General features: G+C 39.0%; 1 protein-coding gene across 5 annotated transcripts in view; it reads right to left on the reverse strand.

Annotated features, from left to right (window-relative positions):
• Positions 1 to 741: 741 nt before the first annotated feature.
• The window catches only part of PHKB (phosphorylase kinase regulatory subunit beta), a 69,378-nt gene continuing 57,115 nt past the window's right edge, over positions 742 to 13,004 (reverse strand). For all 5 annotated transcript variants that reach the window (XM_088062182.1, XM_005526379.3, XM_014255510.2 and 2 more), the window contains 6 exons: positions 11,358 to 11,560; positions 9,142 to 9,276; positions 5,882 to 6,011; positions 5,384 to 5,491; positions 3,967 to 4,107; positions 742 to 1,717 (listed from right to left, as the gene is read on the reverse strand). In XM_088062182.1, coding sequence (XP_087918308.1) covers positions 1,580 to 1,717; positions 3,967 to 4,107; positions 5,384 to 5,491; positions 5,882 to 6,011; positions 9,142 to 9,276; positions 11,358 to 11,560 — 855 coding nt within the window. In that variant the 3' untranslated portion in view covers positions 742 to 1,579. The remainder of the gene's footprint in view (positions 1,718 to 3,966; positions 4,108 to 5,383; positions 5,492 to 5,881; positions 6,012 to 9,141; positions 9,277 to 11,357; positions 11,561 to 13,004) is intronic.

The raw sequence follows: 13,004 nt of genomic DNA on the forward strand, positions 1-13,004 counted from the left end.
TGTTTCCTTTCAATAGGATTTACAGTTTGTAGACAAGAGTTATGTTCTGTAATGTATGGCAAGAGATCTGTCCGTTTGAAATACTATTGTTAAAATCCACTAGAAACAGAGATCTTGCTACTCATGTACTCACTGAGCCATGGCCAGCTACAGGGCTGCAGGCAGCATTTAACAAAAAGGACAAGTGTAATCCATTGCAGTTGGCAACTCCTAGGGCAGTAAAGCAGTAAATAATCCCAGGTCATGGAGTATTGCTGGAAGGAGTGGCTGAGGCAGCGTTCAGCACTGCTGCCAGCTGAGGCTGCTGCTGCTGGACTGTGCCCACCCTGCTGCAAGTCAGGGCAGTGCTGCAGCCCTGCAGCCAGCAAAAGCTGCTCCAGGGACAGACTCTCCACAGGCTGGGCCCACCTGAGCTTTGGGGATGGCCTCTGGATCTGCTTCCCTGGCCCCTGCCACGCCCACTCTGCTTGCACAGGGAAATGTGTTACAGCAAGGCTTTGCCCTGAGAGCACCTGCCTTGGACATCAGTGTGGCAACAACTCATTCACAGCTGAGCTGCAGCTCCTCACTCTCAGTTTAATTAGCAAAATGTTTGAGGATCTGTTCTAGAGCTTAAGTGTCTTTTGTGCTGCTAAAAGTGGCACTCCAGTGCTCCAAGGTGGTTCCAGCAGCAGGTCAAAGGTTGCCACTACAGTCAGCAGGAGGCTCTTTGCATGGCACTTAAAGTATTTTTGACAGGGGTTTTGTTTTTACAAGCATCTGCTTTTTATTATTTTCACCAAAATAAAGCATATAGCATACAGTGTTTTCACACATTTAGGAGATAAGTAAGTGTATCTCAAATTCTTTAATACGTAATACAAAGTTATTTCTTCATTGATTTTAATTTAAATACAGCTTGTTTGCCTTTTTTAAAAACAAACTTTTATTGTGTTACCATACATTTCCCTTGTTAACTTACAGATGTTTAAATAACAACTGGGAAAATACAGTGATGTGTAATGCTAGAGATAAAAAGTTGCTCCATTGGGATGAAACCTGTATATCATGTTACCAACCTATAAATTAAAAAACCAAATACATTAAATGAATGCTGTCACTTGAACAGAGAAAGAAAACTGTAAGAGAATAACAAATACTTCACCTCCGCTTTGTTTGAAGAATGATAAGAAAATAATCCAGTATTTTATATTTCCACACTGATTGGTATGCATATTAATTTATCTTCTATTTGTTTGCAATTATAAATAAATAGAGGTATAAAGACAAAATCTCACACTGCCGTTCCCTTGAATTTGCCAGCTACAGTAAATGCATCTTTTAAGATCATAAATACATTCCCATTCAGCTTAATCAAATACCACAGGACTAACTTCATGTGCTTTGTTTCATGCTGCATAGTTGAGAAAGGAAAAAATCTGGTGGCACTTGGTATCTTTAATGGCACTTCTTTCAGCAAAGGATAGGATGCATTTGTGTCACTAGCCAGGGTTACCCTTCAAACCAGTCCCTTAAAATAGGCTTGAAAAATACACAGAACACTAAGTAAAGCAACAATTCCCATGCTGTGTGCCAAGCTTTAGCTAATGGTGCAAGGATCATCGTTGCTTGGTTTCATTTCCCCTTCCAGCAGCAAAGTGATCACAGCCTTGCTCAAGTAGCTGCACGTTCCCTTTTTTCCAAGTGGGTGGGTGTTGTAGAATGCAGTCATGTCACTCTGCAGAGAGGGAACAGAGGCTGCCATTAGTGTGAATGTGGAAAGCAGCCGCTACATATAGGGAAATAAGAACAACATCAGATATGTTAAAAATGCAAATGTGTTTTTTGGACTCTAAAACTAGAAAATAATTCTGCTCAGTTTTCAGAAATCTCCCATATGTACTTACCTGCATCTATTTCCTCACTGAGTTTTCCAGGACTGCAAAGATACCACCTTCTTAACATTTTTTAAAATGTCATAGCTGTCAGAGAACAACTGCTCTCCTAAAACATGCAGCTGCGTGATGCCTGGGTGGTAGAATGGTGAGCCAGGGCCTTGGGTGTACATGAAGTGTAAACTGACTAAAGATTTATTCAGAAGGAAAAAATCCAAGATCCAAACCACAGGTAGCACATGAACTCATTCATTAATCAGATCACCAAAATAGGTGTCCTTCACTGAACACCTGTTTTTCACAGTTAGTGACATTAAAACACCTGCTTACTCTCAAATTAGGTATTAGGAGCTCCAAAAAAGGTTTAATGCTTTAATTCAGGAAATTGGTTACTTTTAGTAAATCAAGGGCAGAGATTGTGTGGAGAAAATATTAAGACTTCTGTAGCTTTAGGGTGTGTCTGAACTTACTACAATAAATAATTTTGATATTTATTACATGGTAACAGGGAATTAATAAAGCTCAAAAGATCTGCAAGTACATTTAACGGAAGGCCATAGTTCAGACAAATCAGGAGATTTTAGCAGTGTGAGGAAACCTTGAGACAGAATACCCTAAGAACAATCCCAGACAGGTTACAGTTAACTGCCAGCAGGCATCCATCCACCTGGGAATATGGGAGAGGCAGGTTCCAGAAAGTTTTAATGCAAGGAGCCGAACTTCCAACAACAATCTTAAATACTATTCACAACTGTAAATCAGGGGCTCCTTCTAGGAGACAAAAAGGCATTATTCTAAGTAGGTCTGGGCTTGGAGAAAAAAAATCCATCACTTCAACAGGCTAGGGCAGCACCAGTAAAAATTGGGGTTTGCATGGAATTTTCCTTTCTGTTTGTGGCCATTGGGGATTTGCAGCTTGTCACAGAAGTCAGTAGCAAATTCCAGATGCTGTGTGAAGCTGGAACTTGAGAGCCGTTTGTGTGGATGATGGGTGGTTTTGCTATGGCCACAGAATCACTACCCTCCAAATACGGACCAAAAGGATCATCATTTCCAGGAACTTGTGTTCTTTTCTAAACAAAGGTATTGTGGAAATTGACACACTGCTGGGGCTGGGGATCTGGCTTGCTTTCAAATCTTAGTACAAAAAATCAGTGGCAAAAATGTGAACACTGAAACATCTGAATGAGTTCCTGCGCAGCACATCCTTCCTCATCATTTAAAGGAGCTCAATTCAGCAGGAGGAAGGGCTGCTGCATGTCAATGTTACAAATCAATAGATTCTTCAGAGCTAGCACAGATAACTTCAAATATACTGTCCACAATTGAAATGCCAGCTGGTGCAAGGAAGATCATCCTCAGTAGCTCTGGGACTTGTCCCCTACTTTACTCTTATCTCCTCCTTTAACCAGGTCAGTAAACCTGGCTTTATTACAGAATTTCAGAGCTTTGAGGCACCAAAACTTGTAGTGAGAACATTGAGAGATCTTTAAAGCATAAAACCTATAATTCTAGTGAAGTAAATATTAAAAGCATTTTTTTCTTTTATTTGAGTTTTAGCCAAAAGTTTTCCAGTTCATGAAGGCAACTCTAGCAGAAAAATCAGCAACTAGGAACAGTTCTGTATCTCAAGTTCTTACTTTAATATTGTCAATGTAAATTCTTTGGTTATTAAAGTTTTCTTAGTCTCTGTGTACATAAGATCCTAAGTTCACACTTCCTCGCTGAGTTTTAGGTTTTTTTCTTTTATTTTTTTAACTCTTCTCAGTTCTAGTATCCCTCCTAATGAATTCTTTCCCCTTTGAGGATAACTCTTCCAGCTTACTGAGAGTCCCATTTCAGAGCCATGGAATGCTGTATTCTCCTTACCATAACATTTTGAATTTACAACTCAGCAATAAAGTGCACCTCTTTCATCTCTGCTTAGAGGCTCTTTGCAGACCTAGGCATCACTTGGGTATATTAATTTCTTATTTGTGTTCCATTCTGAACTTCTGTCAATTGCTTTTTACTCTGAACTGCACAGAATTAACATTTAGAACTAACTTCAATGAGAATGGCAAATTCTGTAAAACAGCAATATTTTACTCACTTGATTTGCAGCTCCCTTCGGACTGCTGTGATCTTTCTGAAAGTCATGAAATGCTTCTTGCACCACCTTGTCCAAGTCCACTTTGTCCTGGAACTCTAGCTCAGGATTTCTCTCCAAAATAACAGATATAACCATCAGCAACTAGAAGGCAGAAAAAGATTGTAAGACTTTAAATTTCATTTTTTAAAATTCAGGTTACATAATAGCACTGCTAGTAATTGCATATACCTCTTTCAAGCAGGAAGCCATTTAAAAATGGCACAGGTAATAGTGCACAGATAATAGAATTCTGACTTTGATAAAAGAATCACTGGAAAAGCAGGCTTTTATGAAAGGTTACAATTGCTGGTGACTGCCTAGGTAAGGGCAGGGTGTAAATGATTGATATTAACATCTAACTTGGTGGGAGCCAGGGAAGTTATTTTCCATTTTATTCAGTTTACTGTGTGGCTGCATAAATGCTGTGGAGAGAGTGAAAAGCAGCAAACACTGAACCTCAGCATTTGGTGTTCTGGGGCATAATCACAGATGGTAAAATTCTGTTATGACAAAGTTTATAAAAACCAAAAACAGCAGTCGGCAGTAAAGCCTCAGTTCATCAGAATTTATGTTACTTACAACTGAAAAGGGTTTAAAGTAGGAAGGTGAACATGATGAGAGTCCTGCTGCAATATCTAGAAGTAGGCAGTGGAGCCTGCACTGGTCACCTCAGGTTTGGTAATTTTGTTATCTCTTAGCAAAAACTGGGGGTGATCCAGTAACCAGCCTGACCACGAGCTGTGAGCCAGAATTGAGAGGAGTTGGATGTTCTTAGGGAGGAGCACTCACACAAGCACCAGGGGCTAACAGTGAATGCCGCTGACAGCACAGATGCCAGGTACCAACAGCACAACTGCAAGCAAACTTGTGCAGTGGGGGAAGGATTTAAACAGCCTCTTGCTTTCCTGTTAGGATGAGGAACACAATGGTAAAGTGGGAAATGGGAAGGTGGCTGATTCAGTAGTGTAAAGCTACTAACTAGACAGCCTCAGCAAAAAGGGAAAGAAGAATCCTTCAGAGGGCAAGCTGGTTATTTTAGAGCAGTTTTCCTTAGATCTAGGAAATGGTTAGGAAAAGGCATGGGCTAAGGACTTGAAGGAAAGCTACTTTTTTTGTATTATTGGATTTTTGCCTCTTCTGACCAAATTGTATTGGTACTGTTATTAATATTTGCTGAAGGGGAAGAACATCATGAACTCGCTCTGTTCTGAACATGTAACAGGAACCTGTTCATAATCATAAAAATCTATGAAGAAACCACTGAAGCAAGTGTTCACTATTTCTTCAAATATTTCAGTCTAGGTTTTTTTTTCATTTTCTTCTAGGCTGTAACATGTTAATGCACACTATAAAATGGCATTATATTATTGCCACAGACCTCCACGATGATCTGCCTGTATTGTGGTTGGTCGATGTTTTGCAGCATATCTTCAACTAGGAGGGAAAAATTCATTTCATACATCGTCATATCCGATAAGGTTGGTTGCTGAAAAACAAATCATACTTTTATTCAAAGACCACATGCATTAAATCAAACCCACCCCCAGGCAGAGCCTACTTGCTTGTTGAACAAATAATATTCAACTAAGATATGATAACCACTGTAGGATCAAAAAGGGAGCAGATTTCAGAGTCTGTAACTTGGAAAGAAACTTCTACACTTATGGTTTTATAAATGTGCTTTAATAATTTGCTTTCATTCTACTCTAATTGTATTTTACTCCAAGTAAAATAGAAAACCTGATTTTTTTTTTTTCCTCAATTAACAAGTTACTCAAAGTAAAACACGATGGCATAAAAGAACCATTAATGATAAGGTATTTCACCACTACTAGTCAGGTGGAGCAGCTGAACCTGAGCCTCTCTGCATGGTTACCTGGGGCAAGAATCTCCCTGCCACAATCAAGCCATTGGGGGTTCTCTCCAGGATCTGCCACACGCGGTCGTAGAAACCCGAAGGAGTTCTGTTCAGGGAGCCATCCAGCTGCCTCCTGTTCAGCCAGCTCCTGTGGGCACACAGCAACAGCCTCAGCAAACCTGGCACTGCACAGCCAGGCAGGTGAGCAGCGAGCCCAAAGCCACCCCTGGTGCACACAGGACAGGCTGTGCTCTCTGCTGAGTGGCACCTGAAGCAAACCCAGGGGCTCAGCGTGCAGAGATCGCAGTGTCACCCTCGGGGCTGGCTGTGCTTTAAGGAAATGCAGAAAAAGCAGCAACTGTGAAATCCACCCAGTGCAGGCCAGCAAGGGTAGCAGGTCAAATTCATCAGGTCTAATCATATAAGCAAAGTTTCAGCAGAATTGTTGAAGGCAGGGGTTTTTCCTGATGGTCTGTAGAAAACATCTGGCCTGCAAATTTATAAAATTCAACAGAATGGTTTTGTAAAACTAAGGCTTTGAGCAAACTGAGTGACATTCCACATGAATCACAAATCTTGTTTGCTTTCAGAAGCGTTTCAGCTTTTTTCTTTTCTACTTAAATCCATCAAGTCTGGAATTTAATTTTCCTACTTTTTCTTCTCAGTGTTACTATAGGAATGGGGCTTTAGCCAAAATGGTTAACACACCAGCAATGGAACTTGAAGAAGTGGCATCCATGGGTATGAATTAATTGGTGGATTCACAAGACAGATTTAAGTCTTGTGTGGCTGTCCTGAATGTATTTGACAGAGAAGACTTCAAGTTAATTAGTCCTTAGCTGCTTTTTGAATTTTAAGTAGAAAAAGCAACACATACATTGTTTTTTAGAAAAACTACAATTAAATTACTGCATTGCAACGTGCCTCATGTGTTTATTTCTAAGACTGGATTCTGGTAGGCTGCTTGAAAAGAAAAAGAATAGAAAAAAAGGAAAAAAAAATAGGGAAATTCCATTTACCAATATTGTTTTGCAGAACTTTCATAGCCAAGTTCAAATTAATTCAGCACTAATAAGTCTGGGGTTTTAGTTTTTGCTCCATTTGCATTGGTAGATTATCATGACATGCTTAGAATAAAATCACTTGTCTGTAAAATCACCTGTTCCTGCAGACACCAGTGTGTTTGATGAAATCACTAAAATAGCGTGCATTTAAAAACCCTTACTCTTAAATACTAGAGAAATTGTGAGAATTCCTTCTGAAATACAATCAGTGAAGAGAACACTAATTCTGACAACCCCATGCGTGGTTTTGCACTTAAGTTTTTAGTGTAGCTCACTCCCAGCTACTCCAGAAGACAAAGCAAACAGAGGGTTGCTTTGGGTTTTTTGTTTTAAAAGCATGTCATGTCTACTATGACAGTTTCATCTTATTCTCTGTACAGCTCTGTCCTTGGATTAGGATAAGAAAATTTCCATAAAAGTAAGAAGACCAGTAGTGTGGTAAAAATAACCAGTTGTTTTCTTAATACAAAAAGAGAGGTATTTGAAGATGTCAAAAATGCTCTGACCAACCTACATTAATAGGGTTGGGAAGAGAGTCCTGCAAACTGAATAAGCAAAGTGAGTTTTAGAACTATTTGGACCATTAAAAGAACAATGCTCCATTTAAAAAGAGTTTCTTGCAATCTTCTGACCTACATAAATAGATTAAAAAGTGTTATCTGTGGAGTCTGTGCTTGCAAAAATGTTACCCTCTGTGAAAACTTGAAGAGAGGTTAGTTGTGGGACTGTTAGAGAGACTGTTAGGGAGGTAAATAGACCATTAGCCCTTCCTGTTGGATAAATTAATTGGCAGTGAGATAGAATTTCACATTAGTAGAGATTTTTTTTCTACAAACATTGCAAGAGTAGGAAAAGCTTCTCAAGAAGAAAAAAAAGAAACAGAAAAGGAGGAGGAAAATAATAAAAAGAGTATTCTGTATTTCCTGGCAGGAAGAGAACTTATAAAAACAAGTCACTAATGGGCAAGGAAAAACGAGTTAGCAATACTGCACAGGAAGAAGCTAGAAAAGAAGTTATAAGATTGAAAGTTTTGAAGCATATGCTGGTGAGCTTTTGTACTCAGATAACCCAAAAAAGAATCCTCATCCTCAGAAACTCAACCCAAGTGCCCTTCAGTGACCTACCCATCGTGTGTTACAGGAATCAAAAGCAGCAGCTGCTGTGGCAGCACAGGGAAGATCTCTGACAAAAGGTGGTGCTTGAATTGCTAACTGAGATTGACCAAATGCTCCTAAACAGCATTAAAACTTAATGGGAAATGCTCAAAGGGGTTGTTCTGCTAGGGTTTTACAGGACAATGTCAGCACCAACACGAGCAGAGACAGCCACTGAACAGCAAGAACTGGTAAGCACAGCCAAGACTCTGAAAAGCATCTGGGAGATACAGAACAGAGCCAGTGGGAGCGAGAGATGAGGCAGTGATTGAAGGAGCTCGTTTCTCAGGGATTATAGATTGGGGAAAAACACAGGTGTGTTTTGAATGAAGCAGGAACATAAACAGCAGGATGTGTGGTGTAATTCCTCTTTGTTGAGAAGAAAAACCTATCATCCATTCAGTCAAGGACTATGGAAATTATCAGCAATATTATGTGCCAAAGTTTAACTTAACTAGAAGTAAAACCAAGAGGAAGAGTTTTGACTTCACTCTTATCAATAAAGTAAAGTGGAAATATTGCAATTTTAACTTTTGTCTTGCATACTTGGTATCACAATGAATGTTCCTCTTGGCAGCTGGTTACAGCTTGGAGAAAGGATTCCAAGTTTCATACAGTACCACTATCTTTTAAGAATTCTAGAGAACATCTGCTCTTACTCATATAATAATTTAGAAGAAAGTAGGCACAGAACATCAAACAACTGTTTTTAAGACTTACTTAAGTGGAGGTATTGGGTAATTTTTGGCTCCTTTCCCCACATCAAAGAGTGTAACAGTTCACATTATAGCAGACAGATCTCTTTTCTGTGGCAGTAAAGAGATTTCCACAAAGATAAAGCTGAAAAGGGAATTTGCAATAGAAGAGAAACATTTCTAGAACCTGGGCCCATGTGAAAGAATGAAAAAGTGCATTTTTGCTACTTTCCCTTAAAAATTACATAACTGATTACAGATGCCTGGTGATTTCAGGTGCACACAACAAAGCAGTTCAGAAATTAAATGTACTTGAAGAGAAGTTTCTGAATGAAATCAGGAGCCACAACCCCACACCTCATTACCTGCCCGGCTGCTGAGGCTGCAGAACATCCAGCAGAAGCTGCTTCACCTCACTGGGAGACATCTGGTACAAGTCCTTGGCTGGCATATCCCCAGCACGGATTTTCAGTTCATACTCCATAGCATGGATAATCCATCTACATAAGGGGAGGAATATATTTATTCATTAAATACAAAGTTTCCAAATAGGAAAAATTAGTCTAATAAAACAGCTCATAAGAATTCCACACAATCCTGCTATTTGGCTGTCAGGATGTGCATAAAATATCAAATACTCTCCTACTCTTCCTGTTTGACTGCAACATGATACAAGCTGAAAGGGATAATGCACAGGTTTTAAGAAATGTCTTGTTAAGCGTGTTTTCCATAGAGAAAATGGATTGGACTACATTCCCTATATTCCACGTTCATTAAGACCAACATTTACCTGCCTTTTGATGTTAAAATTCCTACTCAGAATTCTGCTCTGACTATATGTGCATTTTGCTGATGAGTTTTAAAAAGCCATAAATTTTACAATACTTTATGAAGACTTCAGGGCTTATTTCTTGTTTTAGCCTTTGAAATTCCTTTTTGCAGTCTATCACACTTTCTTTTTCTGCTCCTTTCTGAAAAAAATTCGATTCAATAAAAATATAGCAACAGTGAAGATTTTTAGCCTGAGGTACCAGAGACGCAGAACTTGGCAAAGCGTTGAAGGAAAATGCCAAGTTTTATTGTGCACATTATGTAAAACCAGTGCTCCAGCCTCTGATGCAATATCAAAGATGAAATAAGGTGCAGGTACATCAGAAGCCAGATAAGCACAGAACTCAGCCTCCTGCCCTCTACACTGGTTCAGTTCAAGTAGGCACTACTAAAAATAGGAAACTGAACTAGTTTTTCTTCAATAGTCCATAACACCTGATCAAGGCTTGGGTACGTCAGAGCCTTTCTGTGTTTATCAGAAAATGCAGTGAGAGATTTAGGCTATCATCTCTGTAGCCACATCCATGGGCATTTAACTATTTAGCTAACAAGGTGCAGAATGTTTTTGCTTATTTAAGTCAAGTCACATTCTCTTCTAGGGAATTCTCAGTAACTACACAGAATTTGGAGATGCCTGGCCAGCTGATTCAGTGCTGCTTTACATCTGAGGTTTCCAGGACCATGCACCAGAGGTGCAAGATACCAGGGAGTATTAGGGCCCATTACATTATGCAGAACATGCTGCTTTCATTTAATTTAGCAGGTGATGAGTGTCTTTTTCTTGTTACTACAATTAACAACACAAGTGGCTCAGGAATTCTTTCCCCACTCATGACTCAAATGTGTCTGTGTGTGAGTCCCTCGCTGGTATTTTCTCTTTGCAGTGGCCTACAAGCCACACCGAAATCAAGAGTGGACCTTCTGCTGAGCTATTCTCTGATAAGAGGTGAATTCAAGTCAGTTGGCTGGGAGTTTTTACAGTAATAGGGCTGTCAGAAACTTGATCTATTTCAACATGAAACCCTGAAAACAAATCAATAACAAGACACTAAATCAAATCATTATCAAACTGGAACGGCATTTCTGTGAGAAGGTTAATTTTGCTCACTGGAGTGGGTGATAACACTGAAATAAAGGAAATTGAATCTCTAGCATTAACCTTGGGAGAAAGAAAAAAAAAATTGCAAAAAGGATTAGCTACAGAGAATAAGGAAGGGGAGGAAAGAAGAGTAACATGGATCTGTAGAGGGGACAGAAAAGCATTTAAGTACAAAAGGATACTTCCAGTTAAATGCAACACAGGCAATTTTTGGTTTTATGATGACTGGAATGTACTGCTAAAGAAATATGAATCTTGTATGCTGGAAAAAAGGCTGCTTCTGTCTACCTCCAGTGCTGAAACACTGTATTTTTCTCTATGGAAAAAAATATGGAAGATGAAACACTTAAGTTCTGATTCTGTAAATCTCAGTCACTAGCACCTGGCCTCTTCACAGAAGTGCTTATTCAAATGCATGTCTCTTCCTAAATGTGAAAAATTAATTAACTTCTGTGGGTAGCAAAGTAAATGCAGATACCATGGAATGTGACAACACTCCAGCACAGCCTATTTTTAAGTCACCTTGTCAAAGACAAAGAGAAAAGGTGGGAGGTAAATGATGTTTTAACCTTAATTCAAGCTGGTGGTTCTCTGAAGTCTGTAGTCCCTGCAATCCCCAAGATAATAAAGAACAACAGGTACTTTACTGACCCAATCCGTATCTTCAGCATTCCACTGAACAGTTCTGGGGAATTGGAGATGATCCAGCCAATATGGATGACAAGTTCCTGCTGCACCACGGCTTCTCTTTCATCTTGTAATTGGCATTTTTCATAGATCATGTTTTTAATCACTGCTGGTGATAAGGGGTTAGAAATAACTGCTTCCTCTTGGCCAAAAGGTCCCAGTGTCACCTGCGGTACAGGGAAAACAATTCAGAGGACAGGGACAGGAAGAAAAGCACTGCAAAGCAATTCAGAAACTGAACTCTTCAGAAAGCATCAACTCTGCTTGTTAAAAATTTCACAATACAAGGGTAATTTTATGTCAATGGCTGATGCTTGTTAATACTGTTAATTGCATGTTATTGAAGTAATAAACTTCACTAATGACCACAGTGAATATGGAATATATTTTTCCAAACTAAAATAAAAAAACAAGACCACTGCTTTGGTGGTCTTATACAGGATTGCACATCAGGTTTAGACAGTTATATAATTTCATACATTTCAGCTGTGGAACTAAATTAAAGTTCAAAATTAAATTTACAGTTTTGTTTTCTTATTTCTACTAGCATGCTAAAAGTTACAGCCTTAATTTTAAGAAAATATATTGGCGGTACTGAATTGTTTAACCACAAAAAAAAAATTATTAAAATTCTGTTTTGTTTTTAATCTACTGTCAGTAAGACAGCAACACTAGTTTTTCTGCTATGATAAAGATCATTGCTACAACGTGATCAAGGAAGGGAAGTTAGGTTAAAACACTGCCAAATAGCCTCAAATTATGCTGCATGCAGGTGGAATCTCTATAGCTGAGTAGTGCCAGAAGCACAAACCCAGACCTCAGTCTGGAGTAAGACAACAACACTGCACATACACATACATATCTTTAATACTAAAATACAGAAATATACAATTTTTATTCTTTAGAAGCAGCTATTCATTAATTTAATCAAAATTATTGTGCTGGGGAAGAAAAGTAATGTTCTCCTTGGGAAAGGAAAAAACACTGATGATTAAACTTTCTTTGAAACAGAAAACCCTGAAAAAGACCTTTTGCTCAGCTGCCACCCACATGTTGTCTCATGCTCAATCAGACAGTGGTTACATTTTCATTAAAGAAGTCTTTCTTTCAAAAGATGCCTTAATACTTCACTCCATCTACTTTTGTCAAGTAAGAGGGCATATAGATAAAATCACAGGAAGGTTTGGGTGGGAAGGGACCTTAAAGATCATCTCATTCCAACATTCCTGCTCCAAATCCTGTCCAACCTGAACACTCCCAGGGATGGGGCAGCCACAGCTCCTCTGGGCAACCTGTGCCAGGCTTCACTCTCACAGGGAAGAGTTTCTTCCTAAGATCTAATCTAAACCTGCCCTATTTCATTTTAAAGCAATTCCCTCTTTCCTGACACATCCTTGTCAAAAGTTCCCCTCCAGCTCTACTGGAGCCCCTTTAGGCACTGAAAAGTTTCCAAGGTCTCACTGGACACCCAAAAAGTTACATAAATCATGCCACTTCCTGCCTTCCCTAAATGCTAAACTGTTTTTTCAGTCTTATTTTTCCATTAATTAAAATTATTATTCAGTTCCAAATACAATTATTAAACATGTCTTTATTTTCTCTGGATTTCTC

Source organism: Pseudopodoces humilis, chromosome 14 (genome assembly GCF_049639895.1).
Source record: "Pseudopodoces humilis isolate 2021_Gansu_Grassland_sample_001 chromosome 14, ASM4963989v1, whole genome shotgun sequence".
Taxonomy (NCBI): Eukaryota; Metazoa; Chordata; class Aves; order Passeriformes; family Paridae; genus Pseudopodoces; species Pseudopodoces humilis.